Source organism: Tursiops truncatus, chromosome 3, assembly GCF_011762595.2.
Source record: "Tursiops truncatus isolate mTurTru1 chromosome 3, mTurTru1.mat.Y, whole genome shotgun sequence".
NCBI classification, from domain to species: Eukaryota; Metazoa; Chordata; class Mammalia; order Artiodactyla; family Delphinidae; genus Tursiops; species Tursiops truncatus.
In genome coordinates this window covers 104923451-104946626 of record NC_047036.1, presented here as the reverse complement: position 1 = coordinate 104946626, position 23176 = coordinate 104923451, and the positions used below count along the sequence as shown (strand labels likewise).

At 38.2% G+C, this 23176-nt stretch overlaps 1 protein-coding gene across 4 annotated transcripts in view; it reads right to left on the bottom strand.

The window, feature by feature from the left end:
• Nucleotides 1-23176, bottom strand: part of MEGF10 (multiple EGF like domains 10) — a 372223-nt gene that overhangs the window by 94046 nt on the left and 255001 nt on the right. For all 4 annotated transcript variants that reach the window (XM_073802466.1, XM_073802464.1, XM_073802465.1 and 1 more), the window contains 2 exons: nucleotides 21094-21195; nucleotides 20650-20750 (listed from right to left, as the gene is read on the bottom strand). In XM_073802466.1, the coding sequence (XP_073658567.1) occupies nucleotides 20650-20750; nucleotides 21094-21195 (203 nt within the window). The remainder of the gene's footprint in view (nucleotides 1-20649; nucleotides 20751-21093; nucleotides 21196-23176) is intronic.

Below are 23176 nucleotides of genomic sequence, written 5' to 3'. Positions count from 1 at the left end.
TTCTTAAATTGTTTATGGACATTTGGATTACTTCCAGTGTTGGGCTATTACAAATAAAGCATCTCTAAACACTATGTACAAGTACCAAATGATTCAGCTATCCCACTCCTAGGTATTACCCAAAAGAAATAAAAGCATAAGTCCATACAAAGACTTGTACACAAGTTCTCAGAGCAGCTTTATCTGTAGTTGCCAAAATCTGGAAATAATACAAGTGTCCATAAACAGATGAAAGAATAAATAAGTTATGGTATATCTACACAACAGAATACTACTCAGCCATAAGAAGGAACGAATCAATGATACGCGTGACAATATGGATGAATCCAAAAGTGATTATGCTGAGCGAAAGAGACCAGACATAAAAGAGAACACACTGTGATTCCATTTGTATAAAGCTCTAGCAAATGCAAACTAACCTGAAGTTACTGAAAGCAGATCAGTGGTTACCAGGGGGTGAGGGATGCAGGTAGGAATGGCTGGGAGGAATTACAAAGGGATGTGAGCAAATATCTGTATGTGATGAACAAGTTCACTATCATGACTGACATGATGATTTCATTGTTGTAGACATATGTCAGTACCTATCAAATTGTACACTTAAATCTGTGCAGTATATTTTATGTCAATTTTACCTCTGTAAAGTTATTTTTAAAAAAGAAAGGTAGAACGTGAGAACTTCCACCAAGGGTCAGAGACCTCTCTCTATACAAATAAGACATATTAAAAAAAATCTGAGCTAACACTAAAACACTGAACACACTTTGCAATTTCAGTAAGAGTCTGGTCATTGGTGGGTGGGCTCCCCAAATGTTTATGAAGATATTGCCTTTAGAGCCTCCCAAGACATTTACTTGGGGAAATGCTAATACTACAAGCTCACAATGCAAAGTTCTACACTGAGCTTTTCCTCTACAAAATAAATGACATACACAGGAAAAAAAACGTTTGTGTTGAAATTGACTATGGTAATGGATTCCACACAAGGGATTGTAATACCAACTGTGGAGCACATAATCCTATTCATTCATTTAAAAATGGAAAGAGTTTTCAGCTTAATTCCACACATACACAGGCATTATCTATTCTGGCCACAACTCCCACATTGTGTCTCTTTAAGTTAAATCAGATTTAAGTAACATTAGTAACATGATCCTAATAGACCACAGTTTCAAAAAGTTAAGGAGTGCTGGAATAAACTCTAATTTTCCTAAGCACAAATTCCTAACAACTCAGCCTACAACTGGTCTGTTGATACGACTGCAAACTGATTCAATTTGAGAAGGATTTCAAAATCATCAGCAGACAGTTTAGAGAAGAAACCAGAAGGAAGGTACCTTCATTTGCGACAAATTATTTCCCTCCCTGTCCTGTCATGTTTATGTCACTAGGAAAGCATGGCAGTTCTACGGGAAGTGCCATACCAGGCTCTTCTGTTTTTTGACTGGCATTCCTCATGGCCCGACCACTCTCTATGGAGCCATGGAATTCTTTGACAAATATTCTTTCCCACAGCATGTTTTGTACCCCATGGCATTTCCTCATCTGCCCTATTTCATCTTGCTGATACTTGTTTCTAGACACTTTGCTTCCAGCTATCCAGTACGTCTGAATCGCATGTTAATAATAAAGGCCAGTCCTAGGGAAAGTGAAGAGGGCAGTGACAATCATAGTTACCACTTTTCCCATTCAGTATACCCGCCCCTCCTCCCTCCTAGGTGGTGGTCCCTGGACATTTCCTTTTGGACTCTGGTGCCCTAATGTTCTTTCTGCTCTCCTTCCCTGTCTACACTAGCTTGAGAGTAAACAGAGTCCTCATACCGAAGAATCAACAGCTAGTTATAACAGCTAAGGGGGTTATTTCCTTCGTCAGGGACATTTGCATTTCAGTATGAAAGCCTTAAACCAAATGTATAAATTAAGTGGCAGAATTTCTTCAAAAAGGGGAGGATCAAACATCTAAGAGAAGGCTGGCAGCAGAAACTTTGCTACTAGAATGCCTCATAAATACCAGGGAACACAAACTCAAATGCCTGCAGGAGCAAGTGGGGATCAATGAGAAGAGTAAGTAGGTCAGGTAAGGTCTGGGAAACTCAGAGAGCATGTGCTCATCTAAAAAGGGCAGCTCCAGGGTGTCAAAGGTACAAACTTCCAGTTATAAAATAAATAAGTCATGGGAATGTAATGTACAGGATGGTGACTATAGTTAATAATCCTGTATTGCATATTTGAAAGTTGCTAAGAGAATGGATCATAAAAGTCCTCATCACAAGAAAAAAACATTTTGTAACTATGTATGGTGACAAGCGTTAACTAGACTTACTGTGGTGACCATTTCACAGTATGTACAAATCATTATGCATTACTGAATCATTATGCAGTACCCCTGAAACTCATGTAATATTATATGTCAATTACACCTTAATTAAAAATAAATAAATAAAAGGGTAGGCTCCCCTTCAGTATCTCCTGCCTATTGCCACATAAGAATGTCAAGCCAGTGTTACCAATATGCTGATTTTTCTGTGGAAGATGAAAGTCTTAGGTTTTATGTTAAAAGTTCTTTACATGTAAATACTACGTAGACCAAACAAAACATGATTATGTAGCAAATCATCCAGCCTGCTAGTTTGCCACCTCCAGCAAAGACTATTGGCCTGCTTTATAAAAAATCAGTGAAGGTCCTGAAATGTTCAGAATAAAAAGCTTTTAAGTTCTTTGACAGATTACAGTTTACACATAACTGTCCTTTTCTCTTAATTTTGGTATTTAGCCCCGTAACCACTGCCAATCACTTATACAGCTATTTTGAATTTAATATCAAGATCTGCTTCATATGCATTGACTCATTGACATCACTTCTGGTAAACACCTGTTTTCCACGAAATAGCTGTTACTAATAGCTCAATACTTGGAGGAGAGGCCCAGCCAATGCTGTACCAATTGATGTAGATAGTAAACAGGTACATCATCTATGCAATGGTGAAGGGAAGGAAGTGCCTGCTATATTCTGTCATGACTGAACTAAATATTTCCCTTTTTTCACTTGTTAAAACAGACATCACTGTCCTTAGAAGAAATTACGGAGTGACACAGCCAACACGCCTGACATATCTATCACGGTATCCCTCCTCGAGAACAATAATTCAGCACTCACCCATAGATAAAAGTGCCTTTGTGGGAGCTATGGAATCCGGCACTATACACTAAGGGACCCAGAAGCAGCCTCACCCACCTGTGCATCAGGTAATAGGCATACAGATCTCAGTCCCAGCTGTGGACACTGAGTGGCCCATGAACTGTCTCCAGTCTATCTTGGCCATGGCCCAGAAGCCCCTGGAGAACAATGTCTTAGACAATCACCCATGGATGAGAGAGCCTTTGTAGAAGTACAGGTTTCCAGCAGAGAAGCTCCAGCATGTCACTGGAGCAAAAAAAATACAAGTTTGTACACACTGGAGAAGGTAAGAGGAACAGTTAGACTTTATACACATTACCCCTCCTACCAAGGCAGCATAGCTCGTGCCGAGAGAGTCCTTCTCAGCCTGTGATTTCTCATATGGGGGAAAGCTAGTGCATGTGAGTGAGTGAACAGCTTCCCCAGCTGTGTAGGACTTTGCCAAAGAGGCCTGTTTCTCCCTCTCCACATGCACAGTATGGAGTCATGAGCTGCATGACTGGGGGGGAGGGAAGAGTCTGGGAGAGAAACAGATAGAAATCTCAGAGGGCATTAAAGGAATGTGGATCCTACTACCTGTGTCACACCCATGAGCCCACCCATGAGCCAGAGGGGATGTCTAGCCTGTGGATACCCCCAACTGGCCGTGGGCATTCCCCAGTGCTCAGTGTACCTCACTCAACACCACCCCCTACCTTTTGTCCAGCTTTCTGTGCATGCTCCCAACAGTGGTGAGAATGAGCTTTGGCAAATTGCTACTGAACACATGAAGAAAGCTGGTCCCAATCTGCAGACCAGGGAGAGACCACCAACTTGAGTTTTAGCTCTGCCCTTGGGAAGGTAAAAGGCAAGCTGTTAGTACCTGGCCTGGTGCACTGCAGGATGTAGAGAAGGCATACAAGTTTGAGAATTCTCATACAAGAGGGAGCAAGAAGCATGGAGCAGGCATATCAATAGAAGGTCTGAAAAAGCCTCAGAATCCCTAGCAGAGCTGACAGAAGATAGTTTATCTGCCAAAGTCAGTCAGTAAAGACCGAGGAGGTGACTGCTACTGAAAATGCGGAAACAGAAACGAAAGAATTCAAGGAACATTAAATATCAAGGAAACATGACACCACCAAAGGAGCACAATAATCCTCCAGTAACCAACATCAAAGACATGGAGATCTGCGATTTACCCAATAAAGCATTCAAAATAGCTTTTTTTAAAAGGAATTTCAATAAGCTACAAGAAAATGCAGAAGGACAATTCAATAAGATCAGGAATATAATACACAGACAATAAAAGAATTTTAACAAAGAGATAGAAATCATAAAAAAGAACCAAACAAATTCTGGATCTGACGAATATAATGAATGAAATGAAAAATGCAATAAAGAGCATCAACAGAAGAATTTATCAAACAGAAAAAAGAATCTGTGAAGAGGAAGACAGATATTTTAATATTATCCTATCAGAGGAGAACAAAGAAAAAAAGAATAAAAAAGAGTGAAGAAAGCATATATAAACTATGGGGTACCATAAAGGAAGTCAACAGCAAGTCGTGAAAGAAAAGAGAGGGAAAAGGAGGCAGAAAGCTTATTTAAATAAATAATGGCTGAGAACTTCCCAAATGTGAGAGAGATTTGGATATTTAAGTACATGACCCTCATAAGTCACCAAACAAATTTAACTTAATGAGATCTTCTCTAAGACACACTATAATAAGGTTGTCAAAAATTGAAGACAAAGAGAGAATCTCAAAAGCAGCAGGAGAAAAGAAGCTTGTGACTTACAAGGGAGCCCTCATAAAACTATGGGCAGATTTCTCAGCAGAAACCTTAGAGGCCTGGAGATAATTGAATGATGTATTTAAAGTTTCGAAAGACAGCAACTGCCAAGCAAGAACACTCTATCCAGTGAAGTTGCCCTTCAAAATGCAGGAGAAATAAAAACTCTTCCAGACAAACAAAAGCTGAGGGACTTCATCACCACCATAACTGCCTTTAAGAAATGCTAAAAGAAGTTCTTCAAGCTGAAATAAAAGGATGCTAATTAACATAAAAATATGAAAATACCCAACATGCTGGTAAAGGTAAGTATATAGTCAAATTTAGAATATTCTGATACGAACAGAATGTCAACAAGATATACACACTCCCTTGTTTATTGCAGCATTATTCACGTTAGCTAAGATATGAAAACAAGCCAAATGCCCACCAATAGATGAATGGATACAAAAGATGTGTGCAATGAAAAGATGCTCAACATGTAAATTATTAGAGAAATGCAAACCAAAACTACAATGAGGTATCATCTCACACTGGTCAGAATTGCCATCATCAAAAAGTCTACAAATAATAAATGCTGGAGAGGGTGTGGAGAAAAGGGAACCTTCCTACACTGTTAGTGGGAAACAGTGCAGCCACTATGGAAAACAGTATGGAGGTTCCTTAAAAAACTAAAAATGGAGTTACCATATGATCTACTAATCTCACTCCTGGACATATATCTAGAAAAGATGAAAACTCTAAATCAAAAAGATACATGCAACCCAATGTTCACAGCAGCACTATTTATAATAGCCAAGACATGGAAGCAACCTAAATGTCCATTGACAGATGAATGGATAAAGAAGATGTGGAATACATATACAATAGAATATTACTCAGCCATAAAAAAGAATAAAATAATGCCATTTGCGGCAACATAGATGGAACTAGAGATGATCATACTAAGTGAAGTAAGTCAGACAGAGACAAATATTATATAATATCACTTATATGTACAAATCAACTTGGGGGGACTAGGGCACTTTAACACCCCACTCACATCAATGGAAAGAACATCCAGACAGAAAATCAATAAGAAGATAGTGGCCTTAATGACATACTAGGCTAGTTGGACTTAATAGATAGCTACAGGACATTCCACCCAAAAAGAGCAGAATACACATTCTCTCAAGGGCACATGGAACATTCTCCAGGATAGATCACATGCTAAGTCACAAAAGAAGTCTCAACAAATTTAGAACAGAAATTATATCAAGCACCTTTTCCAACCACAACATAAATGAAACTAGAAATCAATTACAAGAAGAAAAATGGGAAAAAACACAAATACATGGACATCATACAACACGCTACTAAAAAAAAACCAATGGATCAATGAAGAAATCAAAGACAAAATCAGAAAATACCTTGAGACTAATGAAAATAAAAACACAACTTTCCAAAATCTATGGGACACAGCAACAGCAGTTCTAAGAGGGAAGTTTATAGCAATGCAGGTCTACCTCAAGAAATAAGAACAATCTCCAATAAATAACCTAACTAAGAAATTAGAAAAAGAAGAATAAACAAAGCCCAAAGTTAGCAGAAGAAAGGAAATAATAAAGATCAGAGCAGAAATAAATAAAATAGTCCCCAAAATAATAGAAAAAAGTCAATGAAGCCAAGAGCTGGTTTTTTGAAAAGATTAAAAAATTTGATAAGCCTTTAGTCAGCCTCATTAAAAGAAAGAGAGAGAGAGGACCCAAATAAATAAAATAAAAAATGAGAAAGGAGAAATTACAACTGATACCGCAGAAATGCAAACAATCATAAGAGAATACTACAAACAGTTATATGTCAACTAATTGGACAACCTAGAAGAAATGGAAACATTCCTAGAAATATACAGTCTTCCAAGACTGAATCAAGAAGTAGATAATCTGAGCAGACCAATTAGTAGCAGTGAATTTGAATCAGTAACCAAAAAACTTCCAACAAACAAAAGTCCAGGACGGGACAGTTTCACATGAAAACATTACCAAAAATATAAAGAAGAGTTAATACCCATCCTTCTCAAACTATGCTAAAACTCCCAAACTCATTCTATGAGGCCATAATTACCCTGATGCCAAAACCAGACAAAGACACTACAAAAAAAAAAAAAAAATTACAGGCCAATATCTCTGATGAATAGAGATACAAAAATCCTCAACAAAATACTAGCAAACTTAATTCAACAATATATAAAAGGATCACACACGAACAGGTACATGAAAAGGTGCTTGTCATCACCAATCATCAGAAAAATGCAAATCAAAACCACAATGAGATATCACCTCAACTCACACCTGTTAGAATGGCAATCATCAAAAACAAGAGATAACAATTGTTGGTGAGGATATAGAGAAAAGGGAACCCTTGCGCACTGTTAGTGGGAATGAAAATTGATATAGCCACTATGGAAAACAGTATGGAGGCTACTCAAAAGATCAAAAATTGAACTACCATATGATTCCACAATCCTATTTCTGGGTACATATCCAAAGGAAATAAAATCAGTGTCTCAAAGGGATATCTGCACTTCCCTGTTTATTGCAGCAGCATTCATAATAGCCAAGATATGAAAATAATCCAGATGTCCTTTGGCTGATGAGTAGATAAAGAAAATGTGCAATTATATATATATATATATATATATATATATATATATATATATATACACACACACACACACATACATACACACACACACACACATATTCAATGAACTATTATTCATCCATAAAAAAGAAGGAAATCCTGCCACTTGTGACAACATGGATGGCCGTGAAGGCATTATTCTAAGTGAAATAAGTCAGACAGAGAAAGACAAATACTGTATGATATCACTTATATGTGGAATCTGGAACAGCTGAACTAATAGAAACAGAGAGTAGACCGGTGGTTGCCAGGGCTGGGCGTCAAGGGGCAGGGGTGAGGGAAATGGGGAGATGTTTATCCAAGGGCACAAACTTCTAGTTGTACGATGAATAAGTTCTTGGGATCTAATGTACAGCAGGGTGACTACAGATACCAATATTGTATTATATATCAATACTTGAAAGCTGTTAAGAGAGTAAATTTTAAATATTATCACCACAGAAGAAGAAGTGGTAATTATGTAAGATGGAGGAGGTGTTAACTAACCCTGTCATGGTAATCATTTTGCAACATGTAAGTATATCAAATCATCACATTGTATACCTTAAACTTATGCAATGTTATATGTCAATAATATCTCCATAAAGCTGGAAAAGAAACAAGAAAATAAAGATCCAAAGAGTCTCTGATAAAGTTAAATATTTATAATTATCAGCCTAAGGTTATATAAAAGCAAACCAAATGCCTTACAGCATTGTTTCCCAAATAAGTAGACTCTGGAGACTATTTGTTCCATCATGTTCTTAGAAGAAATAGAAAAGAGGGGTGGAGAGGTAGGGAATTTTATGGCCAAATAAGTTTGAGACATGCATTTACTCCAATTATTCCCAAAGTCTTCAATAAAAATTTACATGTCAAATATGAATTTTTGATAAAGGGGATCCAGCACAAGGCATTTCCCAATTTTACTGGATAATGCAACAGTGAATTCTTCAAGAAGAGTACTCAGTAGTTCACACTTGGGGCACGCAGCTACAGATAATACCCAGGGTCCAAGTTTCTGGAAACCTATTCTCCTCCCTGGATCAACAGATGGATTTCATTTGAGGTAGCACATTTCTTTTTCTGTCCCTCAATTACATGCTGAGTTCAATAAATTAACTCAGTTGTTTTTAAAGCTTAAACCTCAGTTTGGGTGACATATCTTTAGACTTGTCATACAGCTTTTGCCCCTCCAGTGAGCCCAGCTGGCCAGGGAGGTCCACCTTCAGATCATGCTGCCTTCTGTGACCTAGCTAAGAAGACTGCTTTTCTATATGATAGTTCTCTTGGAGCTCTAGATGATTTCCTTTAAATCTTTTTAAGAATTATTCAGCAAGAAAAAAACGACATCTGGAACTTGGGATATTACTGTAGCTTAAGAAAAGAACAGTGCCCATGGAGCATTGCCTGTATCTGTGCATCAGTCTCCCTTTCCTCTTAGCATCTGTGTGTGTGGTTGGAGGGATGTACTAGGTTTACCACTGGATTACCTGTAAAAGTGCTATCCCAGACTAAAAGATGCAAGTTCTGTCATCACCTGGTCTTGTTAATGTTTTGTGGTTGGTCACTTAGATCAAAGTGTAATTTTTCAGTTACTTTTAGTTTTCTCTAACAATATTTGAACCACAGTGCAATAAACAATTGCTTCTCAGTTCTGAGCTTCTACGTTAGCTATTATCTATCCTTGTAAGGAGACTGCATACATTATTAGGACTGTAAAAATTCTACCTGTCCTACACAGACTGAAATTGCAGAAACTCATTTTCTAGAGATAAGGTAAAGCTTTCCATTGTTTCCCTTTGGCCCTGTCTCCATGGGACTCTAAAGTCAGGCTTCCTTAAGGAAAAAGCAGGCAGCAGACAAGATTTCCATCTGTTTAGATGGAGGCTATCTTGAATTCATAGTGGTTTTCATTATCATTATTAAATTCATGATTTCTATCTATAAAACCCTAAGTAGTGAGCAAGCATTTATAATCAATAAAGCAAAAAAGGTTCCCTGCATTGATTATCAGATATCCAGTCTTCACTACTAGCAGACACCAATGACCAAAACCAGAAAACATTAGATTCCAATAGATGTGTGGGAAAATTGGAATTTCTGCTGGTGCAGTATGTTGACAAAGAATCTTTCCCAGTATTTACTGGTACATTCCTCTGAACCAAGTCGGGGTCCATGGCAACAGAATACAGGGTCCCTATGGAAACATGAAAAAATCCACTGCCAGTGGCAGAAAGGGCATCATGGGTAGGTGTACTTAGGAATACCATCTGATTTTGCTGTCAGTTCATGGTTTCTCTGGATAGCTTAACAGGATTGTCTCACTTTTATCTATACTCAAAAGGGTCTGCTTAAAATAATCTACACACTAAGGTTGTTTGGAAATATTTGACAAGATCACAACTTTATTACTAAACAAACTTGTGAGTGTGAGACTCAAACAAATCCAGAGCAGAAGGCTCTGATTGCCCCTCCTCCCCTAAATTCTCACCATGCTCCCAGGAATCCCCCAGAGAAGTCCAGCTCACCCCAAAACAGCCCTCTATCAAAGACTGAATCTTCACAGCCCCCAAAAACAAGGCTGCACTCTAGCTCTTCTCATCCTGAAAAATCTGAGCCCAAGACTTTTCAGCAGCAAAAGACCAAAATAACATGAAGCCTGGATAAAGAATTAAAGGTGTCCCTCCATCCTCTCCAGGTGGGGGAAACAAGTACCTGCAGGGCAGCTCTTCCCAAAAGCCTTGACCATTTGGCCAGTTCCTCAAGCCTGCGATTCCCCCCTCCATCGGATCCTCCGATGGCTGACACTGAGGCAAAATGTGGCCATTGAAAATCTTTTTCCACTCCCTAAATAAAATTGCCTACAATATTATCCTGAGTTAACTTGCTAAATATTCCAGCTCACAAAGAGGAAATGCATTCTGCCTGGAGACAAGAACAGGAATAGTACATATAACTTCCCAGTTAAATGGAGAAGTTAGGTATAACAGGAGCCTATGACCAGGTGCATGATTCAGGAATCTCTATTGATATCTCCATGACTCAAGAGGTCCAAAATGTCACAGGATGCCAGACAGAGTCTAATACAGGGATTGCAAATGTGGGGCACTCAGGCCACCCAATGACCATGACAGAAATCATTAATGAGTCACTCTGTTTTCTCTCTTAGCATAGACATGGCCTCAAAATCCTTCCAAACACAATGTTCGAGGTAGCCGCTTCTAAGAAATGTTACCCTCTCTCCCCAAAGGGAAGCTCTTTGTTAATTCCAGTCTAATACAACATAATATTCCAATATAAAAGGAAGAAATAGGTGGAAACGTATGAGTTATGTGGCAAATAGCCTAACTGCGTCCCTAACGTGCCCCCTGTGTGGCATTTCAGTCTTCTGGAAGGAAAATAGTCCTGGGCAAGTGAGCTGCAGATGTCTTTAAGCCCTTAACCCAAAACTTGGGTTTAAAACCCATTGCTTATTGAAACATGGCATTCAAACAAGAGTAAAGTTCATCAGCAGGAAATATTTTTTATATAAACACTGACCAGAGTTCTAGCCAGTTCAGTTTTTTCACAAAAGTGGCCAAGTTAAAAATCAGCTGTGAATATTCATTCAGTGCTATGGTAATCAATTGTCACACTCCTCTCTACTAAACACAGGAAATCATATACAGTTCAGTGTGCGGGAGTGAAGCCTTCTTATTTACAGTTCCAAAGTTCTCTTAATGATTGCCAAAGACAGCCAGGGCACATCCATGGGAACTGATCCTCTACCATCAGGGCTGGCCTACAAGGCAACAGGGTGGCGACCCAGGCCCCAAACCTCTTCCTGCGTCTTCCCTGTAAGCCACACTGCCCAGGATGCCCCCATTATAGCTTTAATTTGAAGTTAGCATTTGACCTCCACAATCTAACAAAAACAGGGTAACAGAGTCAAGTCCACCACAAAGGAAACATTCATCACAACAGTCCTTTCCTCTGCAGCAGCCTCCAGCAGCAGAAGACTGGGCATCTGGGCCAAAGGATGGGAGCTGCACCAGAGAAGGGACCCCAGGCCATGCCCTTTGTCCATTCACGATTCTGCGGCAAGCAGCCTTGCTTCCAGTGATCTGCTTTCTCTGCCATCAGTAAAGGAAATGGGAGGGAAAATGTATTGCTAGCCTCATCTCAGGATTAGCCAATCCTTCCCACAGAGGGATAGCTGCCAACTTCCCACTCTGCTGTTGTCCTGTGAGCTTTTCCTAGTCCCATGAAACCAAATTTACAGGCAACTCCCACTTGCTAAGAGGTCAGCTTCCAAAGATGTGTTTGGAAATCAGTTGTGTGTATGGCCAAACACATCTTCCTAAAGTTCTAGTGTTGTAAATAATGGTTTGGATGCCTAGGGCAGCCTCAAATCCTTATATACTCCTCAAGTACAGGACTGTGGAGATCACAAGTCTGGGTCTCAGCTCCTTTCCGCAGACCTGGGAGTTTGCATATCACTGTCTAGGGCTCCCTAGAGCTCCCCTCGCTGCCATGGTAGCAGGGATCATGCTTCTCTCCTCAGGGCTCATGGTGGGGGCTGTGGGAGAAGACAAGGGGCTGCCCTGGCTCCAAGCCATTCCCAGAGCTACAAACAGTTGAGGCCTTGGGAGAGAGGGACCTGTGGACTTTGGGGTTAGGAGAGAATGGATCCCAGAGATGGTGGTAAGGGTAAGGGGCCCTGAAGGGCCTGGGTCTTTTGCTGGCTTGGCCCGTGGCATTTGTTATTCAAGTCTCAGTCTCAAACTATCTCTTTTACCAGCCTGGAAATCAGCACATTTCTCTCTCCACTGACACCTGTTGTTTCTACCCAGCATTTCTATGGCTCTTGAGACACAAAGCACTCTCACTTTATCCCCCTTGAAGCCAAAATACAAGTGACTAACAAACATATATTTCTTAAGAGAACAGCATAATAATTAAGGAAATGCAAAGTAAAGCAAGGTACCATTTTTGTCACCCAACAGGTTGAAAGAAATAATAATGCCTAATGTTGGTGAGGATATGGGGAAGTGGGCACCCTCATATACTCCTTGTGGGCATGCAAGTTATTAGAACCTGTCTAGACAGCAATTTGGAAGTTTGTATCAAAAAGTCTTAAAATGTGACTCAGATTTCTCCTTTCTCCCAATATCCATTATTCCCTTCCTACAGAAATATATTTTTACTGCGCCCCTGACCACCCAGAATAAAGATGCCCTTATAGCTTGGTGAGGTCATATGACTAAGGTCTAGTCAAAGCAGAAATGGAATGTGATCACTTCTAGAAACTCTCCTTAGGAAACAGCTGGCATTGTCATTTGCCTCTTTCTCCTGCCTCTTCCATCCATTGCTTGGGACCTAGATTGATGTGGGGTGATCAATAATGGCACATGAAGATGAAGGCTCCACCCTAGACGTGGTGGAGCAGAAAGGTGGAAATTGCCTGGGTTCCTTATTGGTTTACCAACCTCTGGACTCATGTGAGAAAGAAACAAAGTTTTACTCATAGCCAAACCTAATCTTACTGTTACAACATGCATACTCTTTGTCCCAGAAACCCCACTAAATTTGTCTTATTAATCTTTTGCATGTGCAAAGAGATACAAGATAGTTTAGTGGCTGCAGTGAGCATCTTTAAGTGTCGAACATTAGAATAAGCAGGTAGGTAGGAGGGAATGCAGAAAGGAAAGAAAGAAGAAAGGAAGAAAACATAAGTGAGGCAGGCAAAACAGTGAGGAGGAAATAGATGTTAACAGATAATCCTGGAAAGCACTATGTTTAAGCCAATTTGTGTTATGCATCTTTTCATTTTGGGAACAAGGTCAAAATTCTAAATTAGAGAACTATATGAAATCTTGGGGTATGGGGGCTGAGAAGATGGAAGACGAGAAGTGTCTGGAGATTGGTGATCTTGTGGAGGAAATTAATACTCTGGAGGAAAAGCCAGACAACTGACACCCTTGTGACTTCAGACAATACATGGGATCAGCACCAAGGCAAGGTGGAAGAGGATGAACACGATGACTTTAGAGGTTGCGATTTCACATTCAAACACAGCTATGAGATTTGCAAAATGTAACCAGATACCAATATTTACAAGAGATGTGTGGTCATAAAAGATAAGAATTATATGAAAAGAAAAGATAATTGTAGCAATTATCATGGTAGTTAAAGTTAGGCCAAAAAATACATTTATATATCTTAATGACTAAAGATACACAAAATTCAATCAATTGGTATAGCCAACTGGGTAGAGGGTTGTAATCTAACTTGAAAACTAGGACTATTAAATCATATGTCTTAAATCTAAGGAATACAGGATACAACATCTAGAGTAGATAAAGGGCTCAGTATGTTTGGTCAAGGCAGTTAATCAAAGAACATGTTCTCTGGTATTTAAGAAACTTCAGAAAACAATACAAAAGAATATTATGTAGCCTTAAAACAAAAAGGAAATCCTATCACAGGCTACAACATGGAAAAATCTTGAGGACATTACACTAAGTGAAATAAATCCATGATTCCACTCATATAAAGTATCTAAAGTAGTCAAAATCCTAGAAATATAAAGTAGAAGTAAAAATGTGGTCTCTAAGAGCTGAAGGTAGGGGAGAGGGGAAATTAGGTTTTAATGGGTATAGAGTTTCAGTTTTGAAAAATGAAAAAGTTCTAGAGGTCTGTTGTAAAACAATGTGAATACACTTAACACCACTGAACTGTACACTTAAAAATGATTAAGACGGCAAATTTAATGTTATGTAGTTTTTACTACAATTAGCTAACTAACTAAATAATATTAGCAAACTGAAAAGAGACCACCAGAATACTATTTTAAAATAACCCCCCCCCCCAAAAAATGAGATGATATAATTATTTGCTTAGGGGGTATCCGTCAGCTGTGTGAATATTTTGAATTTAATATAGAAACGTGTGTGAGAATCAAAATCTATAGTGTTTATAACTTTTGTTTTGAGAAGATAATTATAATACATAAAAGAATGTGGTCTATTGCAACAAGGGGCTGGTCTTCTAATTTCATTTTTTAAAAGTGTAGTGAAATAACTGATTAGAAATGTTAAAGTTGAAATTTTACAAATACAATATTAGAACATTTAAGAGAATTTAAGATTCCACCTTATTAATAAGTTGAACTTATTAGATTTACAAAAATTATTTAAGCACATGGGATCGTTTGTCACCCTAAAAGCCGGATTATTTAAAATAGGATTCAAATTTATTAAATATACAAATTCCATTTTAAAAACTTGATGGTGTTTAAATATGTAAAACATTAGTCAAAGGCCCTTTTATGTTTATGTGTTTGTTAAATTTTGTTAGGCTGATGAATGAAACACCTGTAAGGTGATTTTAGCTTAAGAAACAACTAGGTTTTGTTGTTGTTGCTGTTGTTTATTTTTTTTTTATTGACCTATAGTTGATTTACAATATTGTGTTAGTTTCAGGTGTACAGCAAAGTGATTCAGCTACATATATATATTTTTTCAGATTATCTTCCATTATAGGTTGTTATAAGATACTGAATATAGTTCCCTGTGTTATACAGTAAATCTTTGTTGCTTATCTATTTTATGTATAGTAGTTTGTAACTGTTAATCCCATACTCCTAATTTATCCTCCCACCCTCCGTTTCCCCTTTGGGAACCGTAAGTTTGGTTTCTATGTCAAGAAACAACTAGGTTTTAGATTTATAACTTTAGTAAATCAAAATTAATTATTAACACTAACTTTAAAAGAAATTAAGAAAAAAATCCCATTTATAATGTCATCAAAAAGAATAAAAAAATCTAGAAACAATTTAACCAAAGAGGTGAAAGACCTGCACACTAAAAACTATAAGACATTGATGAAAGAAACTGAAGAAGACACAAATACATAAAACCTGACTCAAATATATTTGATACATTCCATGCTCATGTTTGGAAGAATTAATATTGTTAAAATGTCCATACTACTCAAAGCCATCTACAGATTCAATTCAATCCCTATCAAAATTCCAATGGCATTTTTCACCAAAATAGAAAAATCAATCCTAAAATTTGTGTGGAACCACAAAAGACCCCAAAGAGCTAAAGCAACCTTGAGAAAAAAGAACAAAGCTAGAGGTATCACACGCTGTGATTTCAAACTTTATTACAAAGCTATAGTAATCAAGACAGCATGGTACTGGCATAAAAACAGGCACATAGATCAATGGAACAGATAGAGAGTCCAGAAACAAACCCATGCATATATGTGTGGTCAATTAATTTACAACAAAAGAGCCAAGAACATACAAGAGGGAAAGAACAGTCTCTTCAATAAATGATGTTGGAAAAACTGGACAGCCCCATGCAAAAAATGAAACTGGACCATATCTTACACCATACACAAAAATCAACTCAAAATGGATTAAAGACTTGAGCGCAAGACCTGAAATGATAAAACTCTTAGAAGAAAACATAGGTGGTAAGCTCCTTGACATGGGGTTGTGGTGATGATTTTTTGGATTTGGCACCAAAAGCAAAGATAACAAAAGCAAAAATGAACAACTGAGACTCCACCAAACTAAAAAGCCATTGCAAAGCAAATACAAACAAAACCATCAACAAGCAAAAATAAACCAAAAAATCTGATTAAAAAATGGGCAGAGGATTTGAATATATATTTTTCTAAAGAAGATATACAGATGGCCAACAGGTATGTGAAAAGGTGCTCATCATCACTAATCATCAGGGAAATGCATATCAAAACCACAATTAGACATCACCTCACATCTGTTAGAATAGCTATCATCAAAAAAACAAGATATAACAAGTGTTGGCAAGGATGTGGAGAAAAGCAATGCTGGTGGGAACATAAATTAATACAGCCACTATGGAAATATGGAAGTTCCTCAGAAAATTCAAAATAGAACTACAATGTGGTCTAGCAATTCCACTTCTGCATATTTATCTGAAGGAAACAAAACATTAACACAAAAAGATATCTGCCGCCCCATGCTCACTGCAGCATTATTTACAAAGGCCAACATGTGGAAACAACCTAGTGTCCATCAATGGATAAATGGATAAAGAAGATGTGATATACATATATAGTGGAATACTATTCAGATAAAAGAGAATGAAATCTTGCCATTTGCAACAAAATGAATAGAGGGTGTTATACTAAGTAAAATAAGTCAGACAGAAAAGACAAATACTGTATAATGTCAATTATATGTGGAATCTAAAAACAAAATAAAATGAAAACAGAATCATAGATACAAAGAACAAATGAGTGGTTTCTGGGAGGAGGGGGTGGGGGTGAAATAGGTGAAGGCGATTAAGAAGTAAAACTCTCCAGTTATAAAATAAATAAACCACAGGTATGTAAGTAATATACAGCATAAGGAATATGGTCAATGATGTTGTAATAACTTTGTATGGGGACACATAGTTACTAGGCTTATCCTGGAGATCATTTCTTCATATATAGAAATGTCAAATCACTATGTAGTAACCTGAAACTAACATGATAGTGTATGACAACTCTATTATTTCAAATATTTTAAAAAGTCAAGAAAGTAAATAAATGATATTCCAGTTTTTAAAAAAGCAATGAAACACACAATTAGGCAATAATAGTAACTCTGAAAAATGAATACACTTACAAGCTTAATTAATTTTATGAACAGGTTAAAACCTCAGGAAGGAATCATAGACATCTTCATGTCTAGTATTTTCTCCTTGGAAGATTTTCCAATTCATTCTTTTTCTCCGACCAGATTCTTAGGAAAGGCTTCTAACCACGCTATTCCCTGAACTCTCCATTTTGGCTCTTCCTGCCTGATGGTACATGTCTGTCTTCTGAACACAGACCCTTGTTATCCAAAGTGTGCTCTGTGGACCAGCAGCTTCTGCACAGCCTGAGAGTTTAGCAGAGATGCATAATCTTGGGCAGGATGCAGCAGGGGTGGAGAGGGATGGGAGGATGGGACTTTCTCTCCAGGGGAGATACCCCAGACACCTAAAAGAAACTATTTTCCTAATACAGGTGGTTATGTGAAACCATCCTTTTTTTGCCTTCTAGGTAAACTGATTACCAAAATTAAACTAAAATTATTATCAATTCCTGTGTTTCAATTCCTTTTGTTAACTTGCTGGAAACAGTTAAAATGGTGACAGTGCTAGGTGCCTGGCAGCAAAACCTAGTTGAAAAAAAGATTATGAAAGCAGAACAAAGAATCATGTGTTCTCTCTTCCTTCTCTATCCACAAGGGTGCCTCACTAGTGTCAGCTGTTGAGAGAACAGAAGATTTACCAGTGGCATCCCCAAGAACAAGGAAATCAGGGAAGCATGATTGTCCTCTGGGGTTAAGCTGTGAAATCAAGACATCCGAGTGGAGACATGCAAAATACCCTTAAAGAGATCAAATAGCTTCTAGGCCTTTGAGACTAGACAGTAAGCTGATTAAATATATTAACCTATCTAAAGAAAAAATATTTCAGTCTCCAGGAACAGTTGGTCATCCAAGAAGGCTTAGAAAAGGAGAATTTTAGAGGCAAATTCTAGAGATGTCCATCCAAGCGGTCAGGAGGACACCTTGCAACCTGTCTTGTGTGAGATCAAGGAAGAGTTATCTTTACCATCATATGATGGCAATAATTTTTACCAGGTATGATGGTGCTGTGGGATCACCTTGCTTTCTGAGGCAGGCTGCACTACTGAATAAAATGATGGCGGCGTTGGGCTATGGGAGGCTGGAACCACGAAGCACTAAAAATTTTCTCTCTAACTGACCTTGCTCGGATCCACACTCCCCACATCAGCTGCCAATAAAATCTAGTTTCTCACATGCCAGACCTTCAAGGAGAAAAGGTATGACTGGAAGACTGTAAGCACCTCTCCAGGTTCTGTGTAACAATGAATTAGCATCCCAGCTTTATAGATGGTTCCTATGACCTGGGTTAAGAGAAGAGAATCCTGGGAGACAGAACTATTTTCTCAGTGTGCTGACAATTGTATTTGTAAGTTTGAACCCTGGTTAAGTGCACCAAGATAATATCATCCCGAAGCTTCTGTAAAGTGGCAAGCCCAACCAGCAAAGCCTCCCCACTCTTCACTCGGTGTGTATTCAGGGCTTTCCTTTGAAAATTTCCCATCAGCCTGGGCCACAGAGATCACTTCATGATTATTCTCTAAGATGTTTGATTATAAACATGTAAGTTTTCTTATTCAGCATCATTATTAATCAAACACATGCAAATAAAGAAAAAAATAGCAAAGGGAAAATTGCCACAGGGTATAAGCAAAAAGACATTCTATACTGCTGGTGGTGGTATATATTGGAAAAACACCAAACATCTTAGAAATATGTGTATGCCTCTGACCCAGCAATTCTACTATTAGGAAGTTATCCTTACCTATTAATTATGGATATGAACAAAGATTTAACCACAATGATGTCTTCTAAAGCAGTCCATAATAGTTAAAACTTGGAAATCATGTAAATATTCAAGAGTTGAGATCAGTCAAATAAACATCTATAATGCAATAACATACTGACTTTTGTTAAATGTTATAGAAGTTCATTTACTGACCAGGAAAGACATTCACAACATATTTGTATTTTCTTCTTTTCACTTAGTTACATTTTATAATTTCTCTTCAACGAACATTTATTATGTATAGCCTTGGTTTTGAATAAAAATTTGAGAAATCAGCCCTGTCTATATAAATAAAGAATAGACTCCAGGGATCGGAAGGAAGATGACACATACACTGGTCCAAGCCCCCTTGCTGCTTGAGAGCAAACTAGCCTCAAAGAGTTATAAATGGTTTATCCAGGGCCACCCAGATGATTGATGGCCAAGCCAGTGCTATCACTCAGCTCTGCAGAGTTTTAAGCCCAGTGATGTGTCCAACCACTCCTAGTACCTCCAAATTAGAGCAGAACTTTGTCTCTCTCTATACTACTCAACAGCAGCATCTCAGCTCAGAAAGCAAAGGTGTCCCTCTAACTTTGTGTTGAGCCAAAATATTTGAATAAAATTATATTTGTCGCTCTCTTCTACGTGTCCTACACACAATGGTAAGAAACCCCAATTGCAAACTGCATGTCACATGATATTCTAGGATTTCCTAAAGTGCATCATAAAACATCAAACTTCTCTTAAGTCATCTCAAAGATGTAGAGAATGGACTTGAAGACAGAGGGAGGGGGAAGGGTAAGCTGGGACAAAGTGAGAGAGTGGCATGGACATATATACACTACCAAATGTAAAATAGCTAGCTAATGGGAAGCAGCCGCATAGCACAGGGAGATCAGCTCGGTGCTTTGCGACCACCTAGAGGGGTGGGATAGGGAGGGTGGGAGGGAGGCGCAAGAGGGAAGGGATATGGGGATATATGTATATGTATAGCTGAGTCACTTTGTTATACAGCAGAAACTAACACAACACTGTAAGGCAATTATACTCCAATAAAGATGTTAAAAAACAAAACAAAACATCGCAAAATGAATTGGTGAGATGGGGAGGGGAGGAAGGAGAGAAATGACAATGAAAAAAGGTCTACTTTGTAACCCAGACTTACAGTCATTTCCTATTGCGAAAGCTCCTCTACTTTTAATAAGCGTATCATTCTATGTATCAGAAAAGAACATGCTGGCCTCTCAGAAGTTGACTCGGGACTCTGTTGAGCTGCTGCAGGAAGGTTATATCTCTGTTCTCTTCTGTGACCTAAGTTCAATGACTCCCTGACCAATTTCCAAACAGACATTTATTGAAGGACTGTAATGAACATCGCAGCAACCAGCCTTGAATCATCTTTCTACAACATCTGCTTTCTCCTCAAGTGACATTCATTTGGAGATTTTTCATAGGACAGAGGGACACAGTTAATGCTTCCCTCCTTACACAGGCCAAGAAAGCAGCAGTGAATGAAAGGGAATGATCCAAGATGACCCATCTCCCCAGGCCTCTGTTCCAGCCTCCCCTAAATGCAAACCAACACTGCAAAAAATAAATGAACCTCCAAGGGATGCAAGTCTTACTTACGGACACACATTTCCCTGCTCTCATAAAATCCAGGACAACACTGGGATTTGCGCCTATACATAGTTTTTTCTCCATGTCGATAGGCTGTTCGATAACTGATTCTATAGAAAGGGGAAAAAATCACATTGTTACTTTATTGGACCTGTAATTTGATTAGAAATCAAGACTTTATATTTTAATACAAAAAGCTATTAAATATAATAAAGGTATAAAAAGCAAAGTACTCCAAAATAATTAAGAAGAAACATGGGATATATGTTTTGACCAATATTATGCTAACTCACTAATTTGCTAAGAATATACGGATTGTCCATTTAAGCCAACCTACACTTTATTTCAAGGAATCAAGTTTCACGACTTCCCTACTTCACTTATCTCGAGATATCTCATATCAGACTCCTTCCCAGCTTGCCAAACACAGAAATACATCTGAGCTTCCATTACCTGTGTCGCGTGCATTTAAACCAGTTCAGAATGTCAGTGCAGCTAGTGTAGTAAATTTGATCAAAGGGATGTGGGTATGACTCTTGCACAGTCACGGAGTAGCTGAAAAGAAGAAGAAAGAGAAGGAATCAGTATTTCTCTTTCTTACATTACTGATAGGCTGTGTACCAAAAAAACAGTGATTGGCTAAATTATCTCCACTTGCAACTCCACACTGACCTTTAAAAGAATCTTCAGGTTTTTTCAGGTTTCTATTTGTATTAGAACCCTAAAAGATCCAATATTAATAATATATTTTAAAGACAAGGGTTCATCCTATACAGTTCAAAAAAATCTCATTTACTATTCACCCAAAACTCTGATATTCCTAAATTTAAAAACGTATCACCACATATTTTTCTGTATTTAATTCCATCCCCTCCCCCGGGGTCCAGGGATATCAAGACCTTTCACAAATTGTTTTCAATCTAGGCCTCATGCAAATAATAAGGGTAATCAGCAAAAAGACAATCCAAGTACATTTTGCTACTGATTTTGGAAAATCAGAAAGACTATATTTCTCTGGTTGGAACTTGTAATAATTTTCTTTCTTGTGCCTGCCCTACTTCTTAGGCAATGGAAGAATATATACAACCTCTACATAGAAGCTACAAAGAAGTCTTTAAACCCAATTCTAAACATATGGCTGAGACAGTTAGCCTGAAATAATCATATGAACAACCTGTTGCTACTTAAACAGTCTGTTTTCCAACATATTTTCACTAACAGCTTCTTGTTAGAGTAAAAGCATGCACTCCTATGGGCCTAAGAATGTGGCTGAAAAGCACCCATGAAATACAAAGAATATTCAATGTTCAATCCTATATTTCTTCATTTCAAAGCAGTCTATCACATGCTCAAGAGCTCAGATTTCTTGCCTACAGGAAAATCTGGAGAATCTTCTTTTCAAAACACTTTATTCTATTTTCTTTAACAGTCTCTTAAAGATTTCCACTAAAATCTTTAACTCATGCTAACAACAATGACAACAACAAAATGGGCCTCAATCATGGCCTCACTTGGTGTAGATCAATAGCCCAAGTTCATTAATAGGAACTATCAACTACAGAAGGTACGGAGGGAATGAGGTTAAAATTTCAGCCTGAAGAGTTCAGGTTAGATAGAGAGCAGAAACTTCTAATTTGAAAAGCTAAGCAGTATTGGCCTCACAAACACAGCTTTCTTTCTCTAAGTGGTCTCTCTCAGCCATTATGAGACATCCATGAATTAATCATACAATTCATACTGTTTGTACTTGATTCTTTGGGACATTGCAACTTGATTTCTAGGTAAATTTAGGGATCCTCCACAAGCCTGAGGCAGATGCAGTAAGTCCCAGTGAAAAAATCACTGGATTAGAATAAGGCAGGGTTATCATCCTGATCTGACACTGAGCACCTGGCTGACCTTCAGCAGGTAACCTCACTTCCCGGGGTTTTGACAATCACATCATAAAACCAGGGGTTCAGAGATGTTCTTGGAGATCCCTTCTTACTTGGCATTCTGCATTTCTAACATACATTTCAGATGACTACTTCCTTCTATTCCAGCAGACAACACCTGCAGGAACAGGTTCAGACGAGCGTCGAGTATGCCATTGCCTACATCTCTGATATAACTCCTTTGGGGTAAAGCGAGAGGCCTGCGTTAAAATATAAACGTTCTTGGAATGAAATATCACGTGAAGCTATTCAGATTTTCTTCAGACCCCTAGCCGTGTCCTGAAGTTCAGGTTGTTGCAGTTTCTAAGACTTCCTCGCCAATTCTTTTCCCTCCCTATCCAGCAGCTTGTAAAGGCCTGCAGCATTATTTCTCCATTCCATTTCTAGTGGAGAGCAAAGTGAATGAATGTCCTGTGTGTGTGGAACTGCCATCTAGGCAGTCCTACATTCCCATGAGCAAAACAGAACAACTTTCCACATGTGCTATGGGAATGAAGAAGAAACCACCCTAAATTAATGCTGCTTGGGTGAAAAAAATGTAATCTACCAGGCTCCATAGTACTAATTTAGCTGAACTAAATTGGTTTGTTAGAACTAGGCCT